The 22,827-nt window shown below is 39.1% G+C and overlaps 1 protein-coding gene and 1 non-coding gene across 8 annotated transcripts in view; both read left to right on the top strand.

The window, feature by feature from the left end:
• The window catches only part of Jakmip2 (janus kinase and microtubule interacting protein 2), a 162,501-nt gene that overhangs the window by 79,442 nt on the left and 60,232 nt on the right, over window positions 1-22,827 (top strand). For 6 of the 7 annotated variants that reach the window (XR_013438018.1, XR_013438021.1, XM_078047379.1 and 3 more), the window contains exon 2: window positions 14,049-14,321. The exons of the other annotated variant lie outside the window; for it this stretch is intronic. Coding sequence is in view for 4 of the 6 variants with exons in the window: in XM_078047379.1 (XP_077903505.1) it covers window positions 14,193-14,321 (129 nt within the window). In the remaining 2 variants the exon portion in view is untranslated. The remainder of the gene's footprint in view (window positions 1-14,048; window positions 14,322-22,827) is intronic. 7 annotated transcript variants of the gene reach the window in all.
• LOC120885951 (U6 spliceosomal RNA) lies at window positions 7,464-7,570 on the top strand. Its single transcript, XR_005728744.1, has one exon. It is a non-coding gene; the product is annotated as a U6 spliceosomal RNA (small nuclear RNA).

Here is a 22,827-nt window from a genome sequence, read left to right as displayed (position 1 = left end):
GTTTTTCACTAACAAAGCTGTCCATAGAATGAGTTTAAAACTTGAAATGAGAAATTATAGTTCCTAGTTTCAGTGCTAGAAGGTAATAAATCAAAGAAAATACCAAGAAAATATGTTTTCTTGGATGTTAATGTCTAACTTTTGAACATGCATTGTGCATTGCTTAAATTTCTAAGTCCTCCCCACTTTTTATTGCTGTACTGCAAAGTTCAATGTGGGGCAAAATAACACTATGATTAACACAATGGTGACTTACAACCTTTCCTATAATAGTCATGTTTAGGGGAATAATGTTAAGATTTTGTGGGTTGAAGGAGTTTATTATTGCCAATGACAATTTCATTTTGGCTCCTCTTATGTATTTCTCCAACAAATATTTTCTTTTTGAGGACCTGCTGTGAGGTACTGTGCTAAACACTAGGGATAAAGTGGTGACCGGACCCAGGGAAATCCCTGTCTCCAGAGCCAAATCAAATGGCAATACTGAAAAAAGAAAGTATCATAGGAAAGGGCTTTTATTTCCTCGAATGATTTTGTATCCCTGAGTTCTGAAAGATGTGCCCGGACGGAGGCTGGTGGGCAGGGAAGGCGTCCTTAAGAAAGAAAGGCTGATAGCAAACAGAACCTCTGTGATTTCCAAAAACAGACCCATTCAAGTTGACGTCAGGACTAGGCAGCTCAGGAGAAGGGGCTGTTGTCCACTCAAAAGTCTGTTTTGGCCCAGTCTATCCCTATTAAGTCAGGTTTGCAGGGAAACAATTGTTCTGTGACCTGCTGTGACTTATGGCTTATTCCCTCAGAACAGAGCAGAGGCAGCTTCAGAGCCACGGCACCCCAAACTGAGCACCAAGCTCTCTGTGTTTGCCTTGACCCCCGCTCTCCTGGCTTCAGTTCGTCATCTGCCTTTTTATTTTCTCTTTACCCTACTTTCCTCACTGAACACTTCCGTGTTTTGTTTTGTTTTGTTCTATACAGAAACATTATTTTGTTCCGATTACAGAAGCAATATCATAATTATTATAGAAATCTTTAGGGTGGAGAAGAAAAAAACCTCAGTTTAAATTAAGATCTTTCATCATCCACCACTGGGGGTTGGGTGGGGACTTACTGCTCTCTGAAGGAGCCTTTATATAAGTAAACACATGGACTACTTCCTTATAAATGTTCTAAGTCATATTATGTTGTAGTCTGTTTCTATAAAATGCTTGAAAATTGATTTCAAATAAGGTGTGGAATAAAGTTTTCATAGGTCAATCAATCAATCAATAGTAAAAAGAGAGTGCTGCTCTTCCTTAAGTGTCATTTCTATAAAAACCACTGGAGTATTTCTGGTATGGCTGAGTTTATAGGCTCTGGACTAAGGTTGTCTGTGTTATATACTGACTTGCTTTTTACATCTATATAGTTTTATATAGTCTGTATTTCTACTTTGATCTTTTTCCTTACTGTAATATTTAGAGTGCAAAAATATTAGCTCCTATTATTCTAAGCACATGGATGACTCCTTTAATCTCAATGGATTGACTGACATCTCAACATTCTTCATATGTCCTATACACAACAGTTGTGTATCAATCTGGCCATTTCTTTATTACTTCACTACTTTCTAACTATTAGCACATTATTTGACTTGAGAACATTCATGACCAATATGTTTCTGCAACATGTACACTCAGAAAAATAAGAAATTATATTTCATCTATGTATGATATATCAAAGTGCATAAATGTGTTCTACTATAATGTATAACTAATTAAAACAAATAAAAACATTATTTTTTAAAAAAATAAACTTCAGGCCCATATACATCTTGATTATACCATTGACCTCACTCTTTGAGTCACAGACTTGCCTCCTATTAATTTAATTTTTCCATCCATAATTGGGAATAATAACTGTCTATATGACTGCATAATCTTTTTATTAAGATTGTGCAGTCATACATACTTTTATTAAGTCCAAAATGGGAAGATCCATATAAATTGCTGCATTGCACAAGGCTTAGCACAAAATAAGTACCCCATAAAAAGAAGTTGTTGAATCATGAAGAAAATGGTGATGGTGAAATGGATTAGAGTTCTTTCATCTTAGGAAAGTGAAAAGCCCTCTACCCTGCATCTAGCCCACATTTTACTGTTTTTACATGTACGTCAGCAGTGGATTCTCCTTTGGACCTACCTCTCTGGTTTCTTTGGGTTCTAGTCTACTTAAAAGTAAAGTGAAACATGCCTCTTAAGAATGCTGATCAAATCTTGGTCATTATTAAATAAAATGCAAATTCAGTATCTAGGCAATCAAGATAGGCATCAATTATCACCTCATTTTCCTATCACGACATCTGTTGGTTTTTCAGAACTGAACCTTCCACATCTGATGCAATAGTAGCAATATTCTTTTAACTATTGATTGATTAATTGAACTTGTATCAATACTACCTTGCAGTGACTTTCTGACTTCCCTTAATCCTATTTTCTTTCATGTTTCAGTTTTAACCCTATTTGTTCAGAAATAATTATTCAGAATCTGCTTTGTGTCAGCACTGTACTAAGCACTGAGATTCAAAAATGAGACAGGAGGCAAGTGGACATAATCTTGGTCCTACGATGCAATCAATAGGACCAAAGGTGGTCTTCACTCTCTCTGTGTGTGTCCACGTCTTTTGCATTTATGTAATCTCCTTTGGTAGATATATATTGTATCATCTTCAGCTCTAACCTTATGCTTTGCACATAATCATGGTTTAAGAGATCATTGTTAATCAGATTTTAAAATGTTTTTCCTATGGAATATGGATTATGGTGTTACATTAAGTACTTTCCATTAGTTGACCTCACAATTTTAATTCCAAGAATCCATCAATTGGACCCCCCCCAAAATTCATATATATATATATATATATATATATATATATATTTGCCCCTAAGCATTCATCTCTGGGACAAAACTCAAAACAGATTCCTAAACATTTTTAAAAACTTATCTTTGTCACTCTATAACTTGTTATTATATTATGCCATAATATAGCACAGTAGAAACATTGATAGCTAGTCAGAGTGCAGATCATTAAATATAATCCTTTATAATAAAAAACTATCTAATATATCCAAAACTATTTTATTTTAAAAGTTTATGTACTTTTACCTAAGTGATATTAATCAGTGTAAATTTTTGTAAATTGAATTTATTTTTGTAAATTGAATTTATTTTGTCTTTTTAAAAACAAGAGATACATATTATTCCTCTTCTATATATAGAAATCTCTGCTCATGTTTGACTCTTTGCAAAGGTTTGGTAGTTTTTTTTGTTTTTTTTTTTAATTCAAGGCCTTTGAAAGCAGTTACCAAGGAAACTACAGAATAGGTTACATATGTTTCACTTACACCTAAAATAGGAAATCTTGCTGTCAGCTATAAATATAATTCTATGAAAACCCCTCCCTCCAATACTTTCAGTGTGTTTCTTTAACCTACATACCACTTTTTAACAATAGTGCACACATACTGTGGTGCCTGCTCTGACCGGGCTCTGATGGATCTTCCTGGCTCTGTCTAGCTTAGAATACATATTTTTTCTCCTATTGTGTTTGGGGTTTCTCCCTCATGTCCAGTGAAGTCGATACCTGTCACTCCACAACAGCTGTCGAATACTTTAAATCCAGACAGAAAAGACAAAGACAATGACATAAAAATTTATGGCACTTAGAGAATTAACTTTGCTAAACTAATCTTTGTAGAAGCCTTCTAAATCCAGACAAAAGAACACGAAGCAAGATGATTTCCTCAGTGCCGGGACAGCAGCAGTGATTTAAAAAATGTTGACATATGGCTTAACATTTTTTTTTTAATTTTATGCTTTAATTCACTCTTACATCAAGCTTTAACTTTTGCCTGAACTCAAAACAGTTATTCCAGGGATCTCATAAAGTAATTTACCATAATAAATCTTATCATCATGATCTTTGTAGAAACTGTGAAATAAGTTTCTCAGTGTCAGTGTTTTCCATTGATCAGGGTCAATGTTAATTAAACTGAACTTGGTGGTACTATGAGAACAAAGATGAGTAAGACACAGTTTTACTCTTAAATGGGACTCAGTCACCTGAAGATTAGTAATATACAGGGTTGTGGCCCCCTCCTCCAAACTGTTCTTTCTACATCCAGGTCTACCCCTTTAATCTGTGCTGTCCTCTATTGCCAGAGGATCATCACAAAAGTCAAACTTTTCTCAGGTCTCAAGGAAATCCTTGATGACAATCCATAGCAATGATGGGTGAAGCCCAAATCCCTTAGCACTGTCTATCCTGTCCCCCTCCATTGGCCACGCTCATGTCTCCAAGCTCATCTCTTGTTGCTTTACCACTCACTTTGGAAACTATTGCCAAAAATTTTTAATTCATATTTTTAGTTGTTGATGGACCTTTATTTTATTCATTTATTTATATGTGGTGCTGAGAATCGAACCCAGTGCCTCATCCATGCGAGGCAAGCACTCTACCACTGAACCACAGCCCCAGCTCCCACTCTTACCAATATTTTTCTTCAACTATCTTTCATATTCTTTCTGACTTCTAGACCTTCATATTCTTTCCTATTCCTCCTTGACCATTTTCTAGATGATTCCCTCTCATCTTACAGATCTATTTTTATCTATCACTTTGCCTATGGAATCTTTGCTGATTCCCAACTCCTATCATTGATGCAATTATCACACTGTTTTAAGTGTCTGATTCCCCCTCTGGGAAGGGAAGGGATCCTGCCTTTCTTGCTTAGCACAGACATGTCCTCCACCAGGCATTTTGCAACTATTTATAAATTAACGAGTGAATGAATTAATGAATGAGTGATGAATGCTATAAAAACCATTTTCAAAGAGAAAATGAAAACCCATGTTAGGTAAAAATTCATTCTACCCCCAGTGCCTTGGTCAGCTTTCTTGCCACTGTGACTAAAAGACCTGACAGGAACAATTTTCAAGGAGGAAAAGTTTATTTTGGGGTCCATGCTTTCAGAGGTCTCAGTCCACAGATGGCTGACTTCAGTACTCAGACCCTGAGATGAGGCAGAAAATCATGGCAGAAAGGTGTGAAAGAGGAAAGCAGCTCAGGATGTGGCAACCCAGAAGCAAAGAGACAGTCACCCCACCACAGACATAATATGTACCCCCAAAAACACCCCCAATGAGCTACCTCCAGCTATACCCTATCTGCCTATAGTTACCAACCTATCAGTGAATCCCTATCAGTGAATCAATTCACTGATTAGGTTAAGGCTTTCATAACCCAATCATTTCACCTGAAAACTCTTGCATTAAGCTTTTGGGGGAAAACCTTTAATCTAAACCATAACACCCAGGGAATGGTAAAGAGGTGTAAAGGAAAGTAATATGAAGTGATATTTGATCTGATTTTAAAAGATGAGTAGTCAGGATTTCACCAAGAAGTTGAGAACAGAACAGGGAAGTCAGAGAACCAACAGGGCAGTCGACGGTTTGCATAGTAGCTCAGTTCTGGATGAATGCCACCTCATTTAGATCTCAACCTAGACATCACTTCTGCCAAGCCTTCCTGACACTCCCCTGCAGGAGGTTCAATGTCTCATATTTATGCTAAGAGCTCTCTCCAGCTCTATATGCTATGAATAATGTTTCTAATATGAAATTTTAAACCTGAGATCTATAAAGCAATTCAACAGGAGCAACCACTTTTTGTTGTACATATGTGGCACTCTTTTTGTGTAAAAAAACTTAATGCATTAACATGAAATAAATTTTGATAGTAATAATTCTTTTTTTGTTAGAGATAAAGAGGGTGGTTTGGTGGAAAAATAGGAAAGAGGTGAACATAAAGAGATATACAAGCCTGGCATTTTACAATTTTGAAGATGCATAATCACTACCATGCTGAATGTCAGTATTTCAGTTTCATTTTCTTTTAACAGATCTGTAATGGAGTAAAAGCCTTTTGACCCCATAGCCATGCCACCACATTTCCTTTATATAGGCGAACTAGAGCTACAGGGTTAGACTCACTTTTAAATAGCAGCCTCTCTCCTTTACATTACATTTCAGTGTCAAATCTCACAAATGACCAGTGAGACATTCTTCCTGCATAGAGAAGGGTTTCAGGAGTGTTAGCAAGTCTCTGCAGGCTACCAGGAACTGAGTGTGCAAGTTTAATTCATACATTTTAAACGACAGCATCTCACTCAAAAGTGCCATCTTTGGAAAAGAATGTAGACTTAGACAAACTAACAAGGCTTTGTTAGAGTGGACATTTCCAAACATTAATTATGAAAAACTGCTGAAGCATTTAGCTGCCTACATGTGAATTCCAGCTATTTTATGACAGTTGCTTTCGAGAATCATAACTCTGTGGCAACAGCCTTATTGGAAACCCCGAGATTAGTAATGACTTTATTCAGCACATAGCTGGAGGCAAGACTGGCTACAAAGCCAAGGCCCCTGAGAATAGTGATCCTGTCATTGCAGGTCGTATTTCCCCAGAAGCATAAGCATTAATTTCTTTCGCCTTTTCAGGGGTCTCTGTGCCTTCCCTGCCCTGTCTTTTTAACACAAAGAGGTGATAAATTTGTTGCTTCTATCCTTTGTATTAAGCTGGTGTTTAGTGGATAATTACTTTAGTGGAAAAACTGTAAGTATTATAATAATGATAATAATAATTTGCTAGTCATTTCTTATACTTTAACCCATTTATTCTTAGTTTTAAGAGCTCAGTAAGGACATTCCCTTCCCCGATTGCACAATAAGAGTACCTGTAGAACTTTAAGTAATTTCTCTAGAATATATTGCTAGCAGTTTAATTCAAAGCCAGTTTTTCTGATTTCAGATTTCAGGCTCTTGACCACCATTTTTACCATTCTATGTTCTTAGGTCCCCAGCTGACCTTTCCATTCTGAGCCATAGCTGTAGTCTACTGGCAACGGAATTCTGCCCTTTAAAATGCATTGTAACTAAGAAGCTCTGGAGACTGACAGATGTGTATTTGAGCTGCAGCTCTGACATTTCATGATTGCAGTATTTTCCAAGTTAATTAAATCTTTCAATCCTCAATAATGAGTAAAAATTAGGAAGAGTTGAATGGAGTAGCTCTAGCATTAGTGCTTAGCACTAGGCATGGCACAGAGTAAGGGAGAAGTCTACTCTGGGCCTGCTCCCATGCCAGGTCCCTTATGAAGTCTTCATGCCTTCTCCAGCCAGGTGGTGCTATCCCACAGCTTTTACCCTTCACAGCTTTCTAGAATTTGTTTTCTCTTTGCAGCTACTTGTTTCTTCTTTATAGACTGGAGGTCAGTGAAGTATTGGATTGATACCTGCGCCTCTTAACATCTACAAAAAGTCAAGCTCAGTAAATAGTGCCTATCTTTTTTTGATCAAATATGTGGCCACATTTCTGTCAAAGAATTGTGTAGTATTTTAGGATGGAAGAGCCAGTAGAAATGTAGTTAGTTCTCACTTAGGCAGCACACATACTGAAATTGGAACAATACCAAGAAGATTACCGTGGACTCTGGGCAAAGATGACCTGAAAATTTGTGAAGCATTTTGTATTTAAAAAATATATAATTAGACACCAAAATATTAGGGTTTCTAGGATATTTTTATTTTTCTGAGCAGAGTATGCAGCCAGGATTATAACCTGAGATCAATGCATAGATTCATCATGTTTTAAATACTTATGCATTGATTCAATTATATGTTCCCAATTTCTTCATTTTGGTCTTAAAGTATATCATTATAAAAAGAATAATGCTGGTATGACAGTAGCCCAGATATGGAATCAACCCAACTCATAGATAAACAGAAAAAGAAAATGTGTTGTACATATAAAATAGGATACCACTCAGTCTTTAAAAACAAGGAAATCATGTGCAACAACATGGATGAACCCAGACAGCATTGTGTTAAATGAAACAAACCTGGCACAAAATGACAAATATTGCATGATCTCACTTATTTAGGAAATCTAAAAAGTCAAGTTCATAAAAGCAGAGAACAGAACCTGGGTTACCAGGGGCTAAGGCAGGGGGTTGGGTACAGAGAGATGATAATTTTTTTAAAAAAGTAGAAAATTTCAGTTAGGAGAAATAAGTTCTGGAGATCTATTATATAACATAGTGAATACAGTTAATAACAATATATTATATAACTATAAAATTGATAAAAGAGTAGATTTTCAGTGTTCTTACTTCGATAAAATAAGTATGTGAGGTAATGCATACATTAATTAGTTTGACTTATCCATTCCCTAATGTATACAAGTTTCAAAACAACATATTATACAACACAGATTTTTGTCATGACAAAAAGAAGGCTAAATGGGAACAGTTATGGTTTAGATATGAGGTGTCCCACAACAGCTCATTCATGAAGCAATGCAAAGAGGTCAAATGAATAGATTATAAAATCCTTAACCTAATCAGAACCTAAATCCAGTTGAATGAATTAACTGGGTGGTAACTATAGTCAGATAGGGTGTGTGTGGCTGGAGGAGGTGGGTCACTGTGGGCATGTACCTGGTGAGCAGAGCTCTTTCTCTGCTTCCTGATGGCCACTGCCTGCTTTCCTCCTCCACACCCTCTGCTTCATGTTGAGCCCAGAGCTAAGAGTCAGCTGTCTGTGGACTGAGACCTCTAAAACCATGAGCCTCAAATAAACATTTCCTCCTCTACTTTGTTCTTCATAGGTCTCTTGATCACAGTAATGAAAAAGCTGACTAAAACAGAAACTTTTAAACCTGGAAATTTTATTTAAAGGAATAATTCTGAGTTTACCTGAACACTAAAAAAATATAAAAGGACTACTCCTGGGAGTAGGTAAGCTCAAGATGATTTCAAATGGGGTGCCATGCTTGGGATCTCCAAAAGTCATAGAGGAGCAGCCTTGGTGAGAAAGAACAGGGGTGTCATGTGTTCATGTTGAGTTCACTCCCTTCTCTGTTTTTCTCACTCAAGAGGTTATTTATATATTTATTTATTTATTTATTTTTGCCAAGATCTAAATAAGTCTGTAAAGAACCAAGAACAGAAGGGCTTTTTAATATAAGAAGCCTCCCGTAAGTGTAGACCCTCAAGGATCATGATTTTTGCACATCCCCTAGTGGTGTCTGTTATTGAAGTACCTTGAGGACAGTGCTTATAGGCTACTTCATATCTTCCACCTAAATCAATGGTAGAAATGGAAAACAATCAGATTGTCCATCTTCCTGGGTTGTGAGCCCAATAAGAGCACAACTTGCCTTCTTTGTTTAAATTGTCAAACAGTCGAATGTGATAAGTACTATAGATCCCTGTGCCTCTCACCCCATTTTAAAGGTGAGAAATGTTGAGGTCTTGAGAATTAAATGGTTTAATCCAAATCACATAGGTGACAGTTAAACTCCATAGCATATACTGTACCAGATGCCCTTCAAAGAGGCCTGTGAGCCAGAATCCCCTGGCAGCAACTATAGAAAAATCCCCAAGATCACCAAGGCTCTCCCATATATTTCGATGCAATCAGACCAAAAATTTGGGTAGCTCTACTCTAAAACACTACATGATATTTCCTCTTTAGTAAATGTCTGTTAAATGAGTGAGTGGTGTCTGTTATTCTTCCATTAACAATCTATTCCTGCATTAAGTCTTGCTCTTGAGCAACAATCCTCCGTTTAAAATGCAAATAATCCTGGGAGACTTTCCATCGTCTCTAATGTCTTCTTCAGAGATGTCATAACAGAGAACTCAGATACTCTGATATAGGAGGTGCATGATATAATGGAGTAGGGCCACAAGGATAGAGTAAAATTCACATCTTTGATACCTCATAATGTTGTCAGAGGCTTCTACTGCCTGACCCTGCAGCTATGAGAAGGAAATGTAGGGTTCACCTAAAATTCCTTCAAGTGTTTGATGTTATAAAGCCCCTGTGAGGACTGGTCCTTAGTTGAACAAGGCTTCTATCCCTCCTCCATATCATCTGCTGCGGTCAGACATCCTCAATGACAAAGAATTTCTGGATGGTCTACAAACACCCATCTGTGTGCTGGGACACTTCAGGTGTTCTCCTTTGTGCTCTTAAGCACACACCTGAAGGGTGGGATCTCTCTTCATGGTCACGAGCTTCTCTCAAAAGCTGACCTTAAGGCTCTTATGCAAAAGCAGCACAAGTGTCCATTAGGTGATGAGTGGATATATAACATACAGTTTGTCCACACAAGGGAATATTATTCAACAGTAAAAATAAATGAAGTGCCAGATGTGGTGGTGCCCACCTGTAATCCTAGCAACTTGGGAAGCTGATCAGGAGGATGGAAAGTTCCAGGCCAGCTTTACCTTAGCAAGGCCCTTAACAACTTAGTGAGACCATGCCTTAAAACCAAAAAATAAAAAGAGCTGGATATGTAGCTCAGTCAGTGGTAAAGCACTCCTGGGTTCAATCCCCAGTCATCCCCCAAAAAAAATCCTATAAAAAGAAATGAGGTATCAATATATGCTACAACATGGATGAACCTTGAAAAAATTACACTAAAGTAAAAGGTCAAATGAATACATAAGAGCCTTAACCTAATCAGAACCTTAATCCAGTTGAATGGATTAACTGGGTGGTGACTATAGTCAGTTGTACATGCAGAAAATAATATATGTTGTGTGATTCTGTTTATACAAAATATTCAGAATGGGCAAATCCATACAAAAAGTATATTAGCAAGGCCCTTAACAACTTAGTGAGACCATGCCTTAAAACCATAGTTGTGTAGTTTCCCACCTTAAGATATCCATAAGCTGATTCTAATTTCCCATGTTGCTTTTTTCTCCCCTGAACATTTATCTAATTCTTTTACCCATTCTTTTTCTTCAGCTTTTATAGGATTACGTTCTTACTTCCCAGATTAAAAATACATGAAATCAGGTGCATAGTATTATAATTCTTTGGAAAGGATTATAAATGAAAATGCAAAATGTATCTATTGTACCTGTTGCTTTGCACATTTTGGCTACAAGCAGTTTCTGAGAGTTTGCACTTATTATGTATAACAGGAGAGAATGTTCAAACCAGTAACAATGTTTAAAAAGAGAACATAATTCCATCAATGTCTCCTTCTGTTAAAGTTGCCACTCTTTTTCATCCCTTCGGGCCCATGTCACCTCTCACATGGACTGTTGAAGCAGTCTGATTTCCTCCCTCCCATCTCTCCCTCTTTAGTAACTCATCTTTCATAACCACACAGTTAACATTTCTAAAACACAATATAAAGGAGTGTGAACCAGAGGATAGGAGTTTGGGTCCCAGTCTCAGACAGCCTGGATTCACACCTGAGCTTTGCTGCCAACACTTGATCGGCTTAAGCAAATGATCTAATCTTTCTGTGAATGATTTGTCCCTGAATTTTTGTGAGAATTAAATGAGAGTAGAATATTCAGTGCCTAGTCCAAATGATGGACTGATTGATGGGAGCAGAGTCAACTTGGGAGAATGAGATTTTAGGAGACTAGTAGCAAAGGTAGTGCATTATTTATGTTAGATTTGAGATGCCAATCAGATACTCAAGTCAGTCACCATCTGCTCCTATTTTTATTATTACACTTAATAGTCAAATATTGCCATTTCCTCACTTCTGCCTAATCAAATCCAAACTCCCTGGTTATCATGCAAGAAACTTTGAAATCTGACCTCAACCTATCTTCTCCCAGTTCACAGCCTTTTCTGAATACATCAGGCAAATCTGTGGCTCCAGGTTTTTGATCAAGTTCTTTCCTCTGCTGCTCCATATTTTCCATTTTAAAATTTCCACTCTTCATTCAGGAAAGCCATGTGAAAAAATAGGAAGTTTTTTTTTTTTTTCTGAGCTCCTTTTTCTTGTGTCCCAACAGCACTTTAGGGGTTTGAGAGAAGTTGGCTAAAGAGAATTATTTGAAAGGTAAAGCAGAAAGAACATCCCAGAAGACTGGTTAAGAAAAATAAGGAATAAAGTAGAAGAAAATAATGACTTCCAAGCTTGAGTCAGGAACAACAGGACATGTGACATGTCCATTTAATGATACGAGGAAACTTGGGAGAATGTGGTTTTAGGAGACTAGTTATAAAGGTAGTGCATTATTTATGTTAGATTTGAGATGCCAATCAGATACTCAAGTGAATTTGGTAAATAAACAGTGGAATCTACATACAAGTGTGGGGTTTGAAGAATGCTTAGAGCTAATGATATAAAACTGGGAGTCAGAGGAGGGGCCAAGAGATATGCTCTGGAGAAGCCTGGGGAACTCCAACATTTAAAGATCAACCAAAGGAAAAGAAACCAGTTAGCCCTGAATTATACTTAAAATCAGTACCTACTTGGTTTTAAGTATACTCATACTTGTCTTTATGCCTAGTAGTGTTCAATAGTGCTTGCTTAATTCATTTTACTACTAACTGCAAGGAAAGGTTGCTTTTTAGAAGTCTTCCAGCCCTCCAGTTTAATGATCAGGCAAAATTTGCAAAAGCAGGAAGGCCAACACTGGTATCTAGCCCAGGATTGAACATGGTGGACAGTTTAATGACTGCTGTAGACAGGCTCACCCTCCCAGACTCTCCCTATTCCCATGTCTCCCGGACACACTCCTAAGGGCACAGCTCCAGTGCTCATGAGGGATGGCACACAGCCCAGGATCCCAGCACAGCCCTCAAAGATAAATACAAGACCCTTGAGAGCATAGCAGCTGCTGGAACACATGGATGATCCGAAGGACACCCCCCACACACACACACACTTAGGTGTGGACTGAAGCACCTCAATTACAAAACACTCTGGTTTTTGAACAATTACATGGAAACCTTTCTCCAGTATCTTGTCATGTTTTTCCCATTGACATTAACCATTCAATGCTCATAATTTTCTGACTCCCCCTTGTTTTTATGAAGTATTTAAGGATTTGTAAACCAGGCATTTTGATTAGGCCTTCATACCCATCACCTAGACAAATTCAATAGCATTCTGGCTGGTCTCCCTGCCTCCACTCTCTCCCCACTCTGCCATCAGAACACCACACCAAATCTCTTTCCTGTTAGTGCTCCCGCCTGCCAGGTACTTCAACAGATTCTCCACTGCTGACTGAAAAAATATTACAAAATTCTAAGCTTAGAATTCTAGGTCTCTCACCATCTTTCACTTCCAGGAACCTTTCCATCACTAGTGCCCACCAGCCATATCTATATCCAGGCTGTAATCAACAAGACCCCATCTTTTCCATACAATAATCACTGTGGCTTGTCTCTGCTATGTCTCAGCATTGGCCATTTTCTCAGCCCAGGATGCCTTATCTGTTTCTCCATCTGTTGATGCTGCACCACTCCTCAAGTACCAGGCCAATGGTGCCTTCCTCAGGAGCGTTTCTTATTCACCCCCGGCAGAAGGAAAAGTGCTTGTCTATACTTCTGAAACAATTGGTGTGTATTTCTTTAAAACTCTAATCAGAGAGATGATAGTGGTGATGATGGAGAGGATTGTTCTTCTGCCTTGGAACTCTTATTTATTTTATTTTATTTCAACATATAGCACCTAGCAAAGCATATGGAAGAAACTCTTAACAATATTAACTGAATGTCTGAGTAATTCATTTAACCCACTAATCCATTAATACTTAATCCCCACGTCTTGTCGTTTAGCCATTACATAATTTTCAGTCTACATACATTGGATTGTCTTAAAATTCGAGCTCTGAGGGTTTGGAGACGGCCACATAGGTGACTTTCCTTAAGACCCATGTTCCTTAATGGCCAGAGTATCAGCGACTGACCTGGAAGGGATAAGGATAGAAGAGTGGGCAGATTCAGGAAGAGCGCTCCAAGATGGGAAAGTCATATGCTTACAGCTGGAGCAGCAGGGCGTTGACATGATCAGACTAGGCTTTTGGAGAAACCACTGTAAATTCAGTGCAAAGTGTGGAGGAGATGCCAGAGACAGGAGAGCCTCAGGAGGAGGCAGCTGCAGGCCACTCAGGCAGAGAGTGTACCTCCTGGCTCCAAGCCCAGGTCTTTGCCAAATAGTCACTGCTGTCTCTGCCTCTTCTCAGGGCTTCCAGGGCAGATGTGGACACCTTACCAAGGAGCGCCATGCAGTAGATGCTGAAACCACGCACCCCAGGCTAAGAATCAGTAACATGGCAGCACCTGCTTGAAAGGATTACAAACCAACAGACTCCACTTAGGAAGGAACAATGTCCAAGAAAGGGCGAAATAAGGGCGAGAAGCCCGAGGCACTCATTGTCGCCCTGCAAGCTGCCAATGAAGACCTCAGGACCAAGCTCACAGACATTCAGATAGAGCTGCATCAAGAGAAGTCCAAGGTGAGTGAGGGCTTCCTGTGGCCTTGGCCTTGGGAAAGTCCTGGCCACATTCACCTGCAGCAAGCACAGCTCTGTCTGCTGGCCCACCCCAGTATGTCCTTTGCCAGAGGGCAACAACCCCTGTATGCATGGTGGTTCTCTGGTTTGTGGTGGAGGGACAGAGAGTGAGATGAGCATGCTCACTAGATGCAGCTCTACCTCCTCAGGAAGCTGGTGCAGGAAACGAGACAGACATACTGAGACAAGGACGGCCGCCACCGTTTCCTAACGCTTTATTGTACAACCCTGGAGGAGTTCCACCCTTGCTCTCTGTTGAGTATTCCTTCCATAGCATTCAGAGCAGTCCTGGGATAATACATCATTTTATTTCACTCTGCTGCCCAGTATATTCCAGTGGCTTCCTAACCCTCTTTCAGTCGAAGGATTTCCCTTACCTTTAACGGATATGACCTCCAGCCCCCTCTTTGATTCATCCCACACTACCTACCTTCTCTTGATCATGCTGCTCTAGTCTCTTTGCTGGATCAAGAGAGATATGCCAAGCACTTTCGGGGTCTTTGCCCTTGTTCTTCCCCTGATCAGAAACTTGCTCCTTTCCTCACCTCCCTCCGTGGCTGTTCAAGCTTGACTTATCTGACCACACAGATCATTTCCCCCAGTGCCGAAGGACTCCCTGAGGACTATTCTTTTCATTCTCATTTCATGCTCATTTATATATTTATTTATGTATTTACTTCCTTAGTGCTCATCTTTCCCCACTCAAGTGTCATCTCTCTGAAAGGAGAGACTTGGCTTACTTGGTGTCTCTAGAGCCTAGATAATATCCAGAACTTAAAAATCAACATCTGTTTATTGAATAAAGTAGTGATTAAAAAGTGGTTTCTTCTTTACAACTCAATTTCTTCATCAGTAAAGTGCTACCACTATCTCCTGGGGCTGTGAGGAGGTATAAATCAGGTACATAAAAGTACCTGTGAGGATTAAGTAAGAAAATTGTTCTCAAGTGTCCAGAGAGCTGCAAACGCTCAAAAACTTATTAATATCAGTGTTCTTAATAATGTTCTCTGAACTTCAGTCAGTTGCTAACCAAATTTAGGAAAATCTTGTTACTTCTCTGAATCTTATCAGTTAAGTGGATAAGCTAGCACATATCTCACCAGGGCAGAGTCAATATAAAGCCAAGAAAGCATTTTGAAATATCCATTATGTACTAAGACGTTTTTGATCCCTGTCATCTGGAGACAACCATATGGGTGTCAAGAAGTCTCATTCAGATAACTGTGCAGTAAGAAAGCATTCTAGATCAGCAGCACTAGGTCATAAGGCAATGAATGTTCTGATTCCATTTTGTATGGTTCTTATTCCGTGACATCATATTAAATGTTAATTGTTATTTCCCCCAATTCTATTCCTCCTTGTTTCAACAATAAAAATAAATGGGCTTTGGATCAGCGAAACCCACTGCCTCCTGTTTCAGCTAAGCCTTGGCCTTGGATAAATAAACACTAAAATAAAGTTTACAAAAGAAATTACTTGGTTTCCACAAAGCAAAAGGAATTGTGATTTTTTTAAAAAGCATAAGTTTGAGAGTCAGAAGTCCTAAGTGTTATCTTTCCCTCTGGAGGAAAATTTAAGGGTCTCAATGTCTCTGTCTGTAATTCAGATGACTGATTCTGTGACTCGATATCTGTGTCTTCTAAGCATGACTGTGCAATAGACCAATCTTGGGAACTCCTTAAGAATTGAGATTTCCTGAGCCCCCAGGCCAAGAATTCTAATATTAAAGGAGGCAGAGTGGGGACCAGGACTTGTACCGCTGGGAAGCAGCCCAGGCGATTCAGATGGAGGAGCTTCCCAGTGCCAACAACCACTCCACTCTAAGACCCCTCCCAGGTCTCACTGCCTGTGAACCTGTCCTTGGTTTTCCCTGGGGCAGTTTAATATTTGAAGGGAGATAGACTCCTTTAATTATAGCAACAACAGGATGACAAACGATCTTTGTAGGAAGAGGCTCATTGGTATGAAGACTGGTAACCATAAATTGTCCCTGCTTGTCAGAAAAGCTCTATAGATTCCCAAGAAACAGAGGCCCCAAGGAAACCACCGTTACCATTTTCCTATACATTCGAGCTTGAATGAGGTTGCCTGTCCCTCTGGGAATGGGTACAGGTGTCATCTCCCCTCCCTCTGCAGACACTGACAGGACACTAGCAGCGGAATCTTGAATAAAAACACAGCCTTATCTTTCCCTCTCCTGGCTGCCCCTGCCTTTCACCCTGTCTGAGGCAGCTAATTACAACCTAGCACAAAGTCTCACCACCCACCCGTCAGCAGCCTTCCCCAAAGAGTACAGGGAATCTAGAGGGCAAACAAGTCATAAAGCAGTTTTATTATAAATAAATATGATTGTGTTTTCAAAGAACCAGGCTGTAGCAGAAAGAACATGAACAATAGCAAGATGTGAATTTACACCCTTGGTTTGGCCCTGAGGTGCTGATGATAAAATGATACTGCAACTATTGGGAATAGAGTAGTTAAAGAGTGGAAAGCTTTGGGGTGATGGGCCATTACTCATCTTTCCAGCAAGATATATAATCACTTTGACATTTACAAAACATCTATCATGCACAGAACAGAGTCATAAATACTGATAATGCAAATGGCTACAATGTATTGACTGTTTCTATCCATCACACACCTAACACACCCACTCCAGCCTGCCATGACCCCAGCTCTTATCCTGAGCACCTCAGTGACTCTGAGGAGGTCATAGAGCCCTCTGTGTTTTCCTCTTCAGTCATATGAAACAATGGTGGCATCTGCTTTATAGGATGTGTGTGTGTGTGTGTGTGTGTGTGTGTGTGTGATGCAGTTTGTGTCAAGTGTATTAAAGGTGTTCCTGCATCTATCTCATTTGACCCTCATTACCTGCCTTGAGGCATTGTTGCTACCCGAATTTTACAGATAAAGAAACTGCCTGGCAGGTAGGAGGTGCTCCAAACTACTTGCTGAGTAAACTCACTTGAGCCTTCCTAAATGGTTTCCGGACAACTCTGTCGCAAAAGCACTGTTATAATGCTTATTTAGGTGGGAAGCCTCAGGCTTGGGTGGGGAAAGGATTTCCACCAAGGTCCATCTTTTCCCTGAGCCAGTAAACTATAATATTTTCCTCTGACTTTTCTCTGGATACCATGAGGCTGGGTCCGCTGTTCAGTGTGCATAAACACACCAGGGATGGCAGTGAGATAAGAAGTTCATCCACTAGACTCCCTGTGGCTTGTCCTCTCCTTCTAAGACAATACAATTGTAGTGAGCAGTGTGAGCACGTGACAGGGGGAATGAAGGGGCAGAAGCAGAGAAAAGGATCCAAGGGTAGAGACAGCAGAACAGCAGGCCAGGTGGCAGGGTCTGGGAGGAATTGGCTCCAGACAGGAATGAGTAGTCTGCACCTGAATAGCCCTTCAGACTGGAAAGAGCTTTCACCTCCTCAGAGCAAGCCTGGGACAAGGGCAGGGGGCAGGGCGTGACTAATATTCTGATTTCACTGAGGAAGAAAACCAGTTTCAAATTGTTTAACTCATTCACTCCCAGTGACACAGCAACTGAGAAGCTAAAATGGGAATTCCCTTCTGTAAGCAAAAGAGATCTGGGGAATGCTGAGCATCTAACTCCACTGTGTGCCATTGTCCCCAGGGCACTCTCAGAAAGATTTCTCTCTCCTCAAGTGCTCAGACCCTTCAGGTTCAAGGCTCAAATTGGGGGTTGGATATTTATTTCAATCTGCACCTTTACCACTGTTTTCAAGATAACTCAAAGCAAGAAATTTAAAAAATTAATCCTTTGTACTTTTTCAATTGTAAAGCTTCTTATAAGCAAACTTCCTGTAGTGGTAGCTTTCCCTTCTCCACATCTCCAGATGGAAAGTTACAAGGCACACGTGAAAATTCCCACCAGTGAGGATATGGGGAAAAGGTACACTTACACATTGTTGGTGTGACTGCAAATTAGCACAACCACTTTGGAAAACAGCACAGAGAGTCCTTAAAAGACTAGGAATGGAATCATCATAAGACCCAGCTATCCCACTCCTTGGTATTTATCCAAAGGAACTAAAACCAGCACACTATAGTGATACATGCATACCAATGTTTATAGCAACACAGTTCATTTAACCAAGTTATGGAACCAGCCTAGGTGCCCATCAAGAGATGAATAGATAAGGAAAATGTGGTGTATACACAATTAAGTTTTATCAGCCACAAAGAATGATATCATGTCATTTGCTGGTAAACAAATGAAACTGGAGATTATCATGCTATGTAAAACAAGCTCAACTCAGAACATCAAGAGACAAATGTTTTCTCTTATGTGAAAGTTAGGGCTAGGGGGAAGGGGGATCTTATGAAAATAGAAGGGATACCAATAGAGTGGAGGAAGCAGATGGAGAGGGAAGGAGGTGTGGGCATGGGGAAGTATAATACACACACATACATACATATATACACACACATACACATATATAATTATAATCACTAACAAAATAATAATAATAATAATAATAGTACTACTAATAATAAAAGAGAGATCAATAGAGTAGAACCAACTGGTTCAGGAGAGGGGGGAGGGAAAGAAAAGGCAAGGTACTAGGGGATGAGATTGATCAAATTGTGTTTTATATGCATGTATTAATTATGTTACATACACAATGAATACCCAGTTATGTATAAATATAATGCACCAATAAGTTTAAAAAAAAAAAAGGAATGAGGAAAAAAAGAAAAAGAAAGCAAATCCTCACCAGCTTACTGAGAGTTTAGCATTCCAGGAACATCCAATGCAGATAACCCAAGTGGAAGCCTCTGTAAGCTTGTTCTGCTTTGATAACCTCTTGGCCCTTCCCTTCCCTTTGACTGGGATCCAGCTGTTAATCCTAGTTCTATGATCACATTAAAGTTCACACCATCATCATCTTTACCTCAGCAGAATTTACAACAGCGTTTTTCAAAGGCCAGACTAGAATGAGGATAGAAGATAAAAATACAACGTGCAGCCTGTGTAAGGTAGCCATGAATTCTCTTCCTTCTGTCATCGTTTAACCTTTCCCTAGTAGGATTAATGTTTCCTAATGATCATTTTTCCCCATAGGACTCCAGGGTGGAAGGGATGTGAAAACTCATCCTTCAATGACCTGTTCACAGCTCCCTCCAACCTTGCCCTGGCCCACCTCCACCCCACTACTTGTGCCTACACCTCTTCCAGATGTCTTCCAAGCTAAGATTCCATACCACCAGTGCCAGCAAACTCAGTACAGAGGAAACCCAGTTTCACCCGTGAACTTCTCTTTCTTTTCAGAAAACATTTATGGTCTTAATAACATTATATATTAATGTCAGTCTTATCACAATAATATAGGTCCTTATTTTTTGTTGGTAGTATTAATATAACATTGTATGATAGTATATTATTATATGCAACAGTATTTATCAAAATTAGCACTATAGTATTTACCATATATTAATGGTAATGCATCTCCTATATGCTGCAGGCTTTCCAAAGGATTTTTGATATATTGTTTAACTCAGTCCCCACCACAACCACCTGAGAATGATATCACCAACATTAATTTACAGATGAGAAACTGAGGCTGACAGGTGAAACAGCTTGGCCAAGGGCTGGTTCCCTGACAACTAAAATAAGTGGACATAAAAAAAATGTTAAATGTTACTGTATTCCTTTGAACTTTCTTTGATTTTATGGATTATTTTAATTGATAGGCAGGAAGGGCAGTGCTTTTTTTATATTTGGTTTTGACTTCAGGTTGGAATGTATTTTCCCCGCATCTGTATTTTCACATTTTTCTTTTTGTTCATCTCACCTCCTATCTACACAAATAAAAGGTTAATGTTTATAATTTGAAAGAAATGACAAAATCACAGGGAGACACCGTATCATATACCTGAAGAGAATTAATAATAATTAATTATATTTATTTATAATTAAATTATAAATAACTTTAGATGGGGTGTCTTCTATCATAGCTAATGATAATATTACCTTATATGTCATAGTACTTTACAGGACAAGTTTTTTTTCCCATGTGTTTTCAAATTTAACCCTAGAAACAAACATTTCAGGAATTTTCCAAGTAAGTTTCTTAGAGATAGCAGATGGTAAAAGGGAAATGTAGATCCAGAATTTCTTATCCTTTTTCCATTTTTACTACAGTTTTTTCATTGTTTTAGGAAGAATTGTTAGAACTTCCCATTGTAACTTATTACCTGATAGCTCTTGTGGTTGTGACACTGTGCCAAACGCCTAACATAAATACATCCTGCTGAAATTGGAGAGAACTAAGTTTTCATCACTTGAGCTAAAGTGTCTTTCCAATGTCTTATATGGAAGAAAAACTGAGTTTCTGTGTCTATTAAAAACAAGGCCCTTTCTCTATAAAGATGTGTTTTCTAGAATAGGAATCAGCAAAATTTTCCTGTAAGGGGAAACGTAGTAAATATTTTAGAGTTTAGACACAGAGTATCTGTAAAATTGCTCAACTAAACTGTACAATAAAAGCAGCCTTAAGCAATGTGTAAATGCATGGACATGCTGTGTTCCAATAAAACTTTATTCATAAAAGCAGGAAGTAGGATGGATTGGACCATGGCTATTATTTGGCCCATCCTCGTCTGGAAGATATGTTCTTCTATTCACTATATTCAAAATATTGCATTTTTAACTTATAATTACTATAAAAATGATTAATAAGAAATTTCACATTCCTTACCTTACCATAAGTCTTCAAACTCCTGAGTATATCAGAGCAAATTTCAACTCAAACTTGCAGCATTCCAAGTGCTCAGTGCATCTAATGGCCACCTTCCTGGACAACCAGCTGTAGAGCATTCAAGAGAACAGGCATCTAGGAAGGGGCCTTAGACCTGAGCTGGAGCAGAGTAGGATGAAGGTGAGTTAAAGATGCCTGACTACTTATTTCACCAGTCCCCTTGGGTTCCAAGCTCTTTTAGAATAACCATCCTGAGAATAATCACTGTGCCTTTAAAAATGAAATATTCATAAAATGCTATGTGGACCTAGAATATACTCTTATAGATAAAGGTAGGTAAGCTATTGAGGTAAGTAAAATCTCAGATACTTAATAATTACCATGATTTAAATAGACTTTGAATCTTAAAAAAATATTATAGTCAGAAAGGCTTCCAACTATTTTGTGAGATCTTACAGTTTGACAAATGGCAGAGACTCAATATCACTCAGCTAAGTAATACTCCTGGGATTTTCTTCTCTTCCAAGTTATTCTAAGTGTGTGTGTGGGTGGGTGGGTGTGTGCGTGTGGTGATAGAGATGGAGAAGACAGAGGCAGGCCAAAGAGATGAAGTCAGGGAAGGAGGACACAAAACAGGGTCACTGAGAGGCTTTTTGGAGCTACTAATGCCAAGCCCCATCCTGATGTCCTCAATCAGAGACTTACTCAGCCAAATTAAGGTAGCGAGTGCCATTGCTCATCTACTAGGAGTCCTCCATTGTTACTGGAAATTTAACAAAACACAGAATATCTTCTTAACCAGAATTCTTAGGAGGCAAGATGGTTAGAAGGAATATTTCAAGCTACCTGGTCTGTTGGCTTGGGGACGGCACAGGACAGGGTTTTGACTAATTGTGGAGAAGGATGTAAAGAGGCATCCTTCTCCACAAGTGGATGTAGTGTGCCTGAATGCTGAGACAGAGAGAGGACTCTACAAACTGCAGTGTTTTCATTTTGTTAGTTTGTTGGTTGGCTTGTGTTTCCATATGTGCATGTGCACAGAGCTTGGAAAGGAGCTAGGTCGCTGAACTAAGACAGGTAAGGTTAAGGCCATTATCAACTATTTTTCACCTTCTCCGTTAGCAGTAGCATATTCTATTCCACCCAAAAAGGAGGAAAGAGAACATTTTATAATATCATCTTAGTCACCAATGTATTAGCCTAATCACAATATCAATCTATGAGCTAACTGGAGATGCCAGTTTGGATCCAAGGAGGGTTGTAGAGTCTAAAAAGGTCTCCAGCTGCTCTGTATTAAACTCTTCTCCTTTCAGGGGAACCCCATTAGAGCAATACTTCCTGATTTTAATGTATATTCCAATTGCCTGAGAATTTATTAAATTGCACATTCTAATTCATAGGTCTAGGATGGAGCCCAGGATTCTGTGTTTCCTGCCAGCTTCTGGATGATACCTTCCTTCTTGTCTGCAGGTGACACGTTGGATAGTGCGGGCTGCAGAACTTCAAATATTTGTCTGAACAAAGTCCCCAAAACCGTCTTGGGTATTTCCTCCTTTTACACACTGCATTCCGAGCTCTAAGGCTCCCGTTTCCCCTCCCCTCTAAGCACATGGTGGCCTGGAATATGAAAAGAGATGAGGAATTAAGTGATCACAGCGGCATAAACTATAAATCCTGCCTGGGAGCACACCTTTTCTTTGAGGCTTATCGCTTTTCATCCTTTTG

Source organism: Ictidomys tridecemlineatus, chromosome 1 (assembly GCF_052094955.1).
Source record: "Ictidomys tridecemlineatus isolate mIctTri1 chromosome 1, mIctTri1.hap1, whole genome shotgun sequence".
In the NCBI taxonomy this organism is placed as follows: Eukaryota; Metazoa; Chordata; class Mammalia; order Rodentia; family Sciuridae; genus Ictidomys; species Ictidomys tridecemlineatus.
This window is presented reverse-complemented; position numbering and strand designations above follow the sequence as displayed.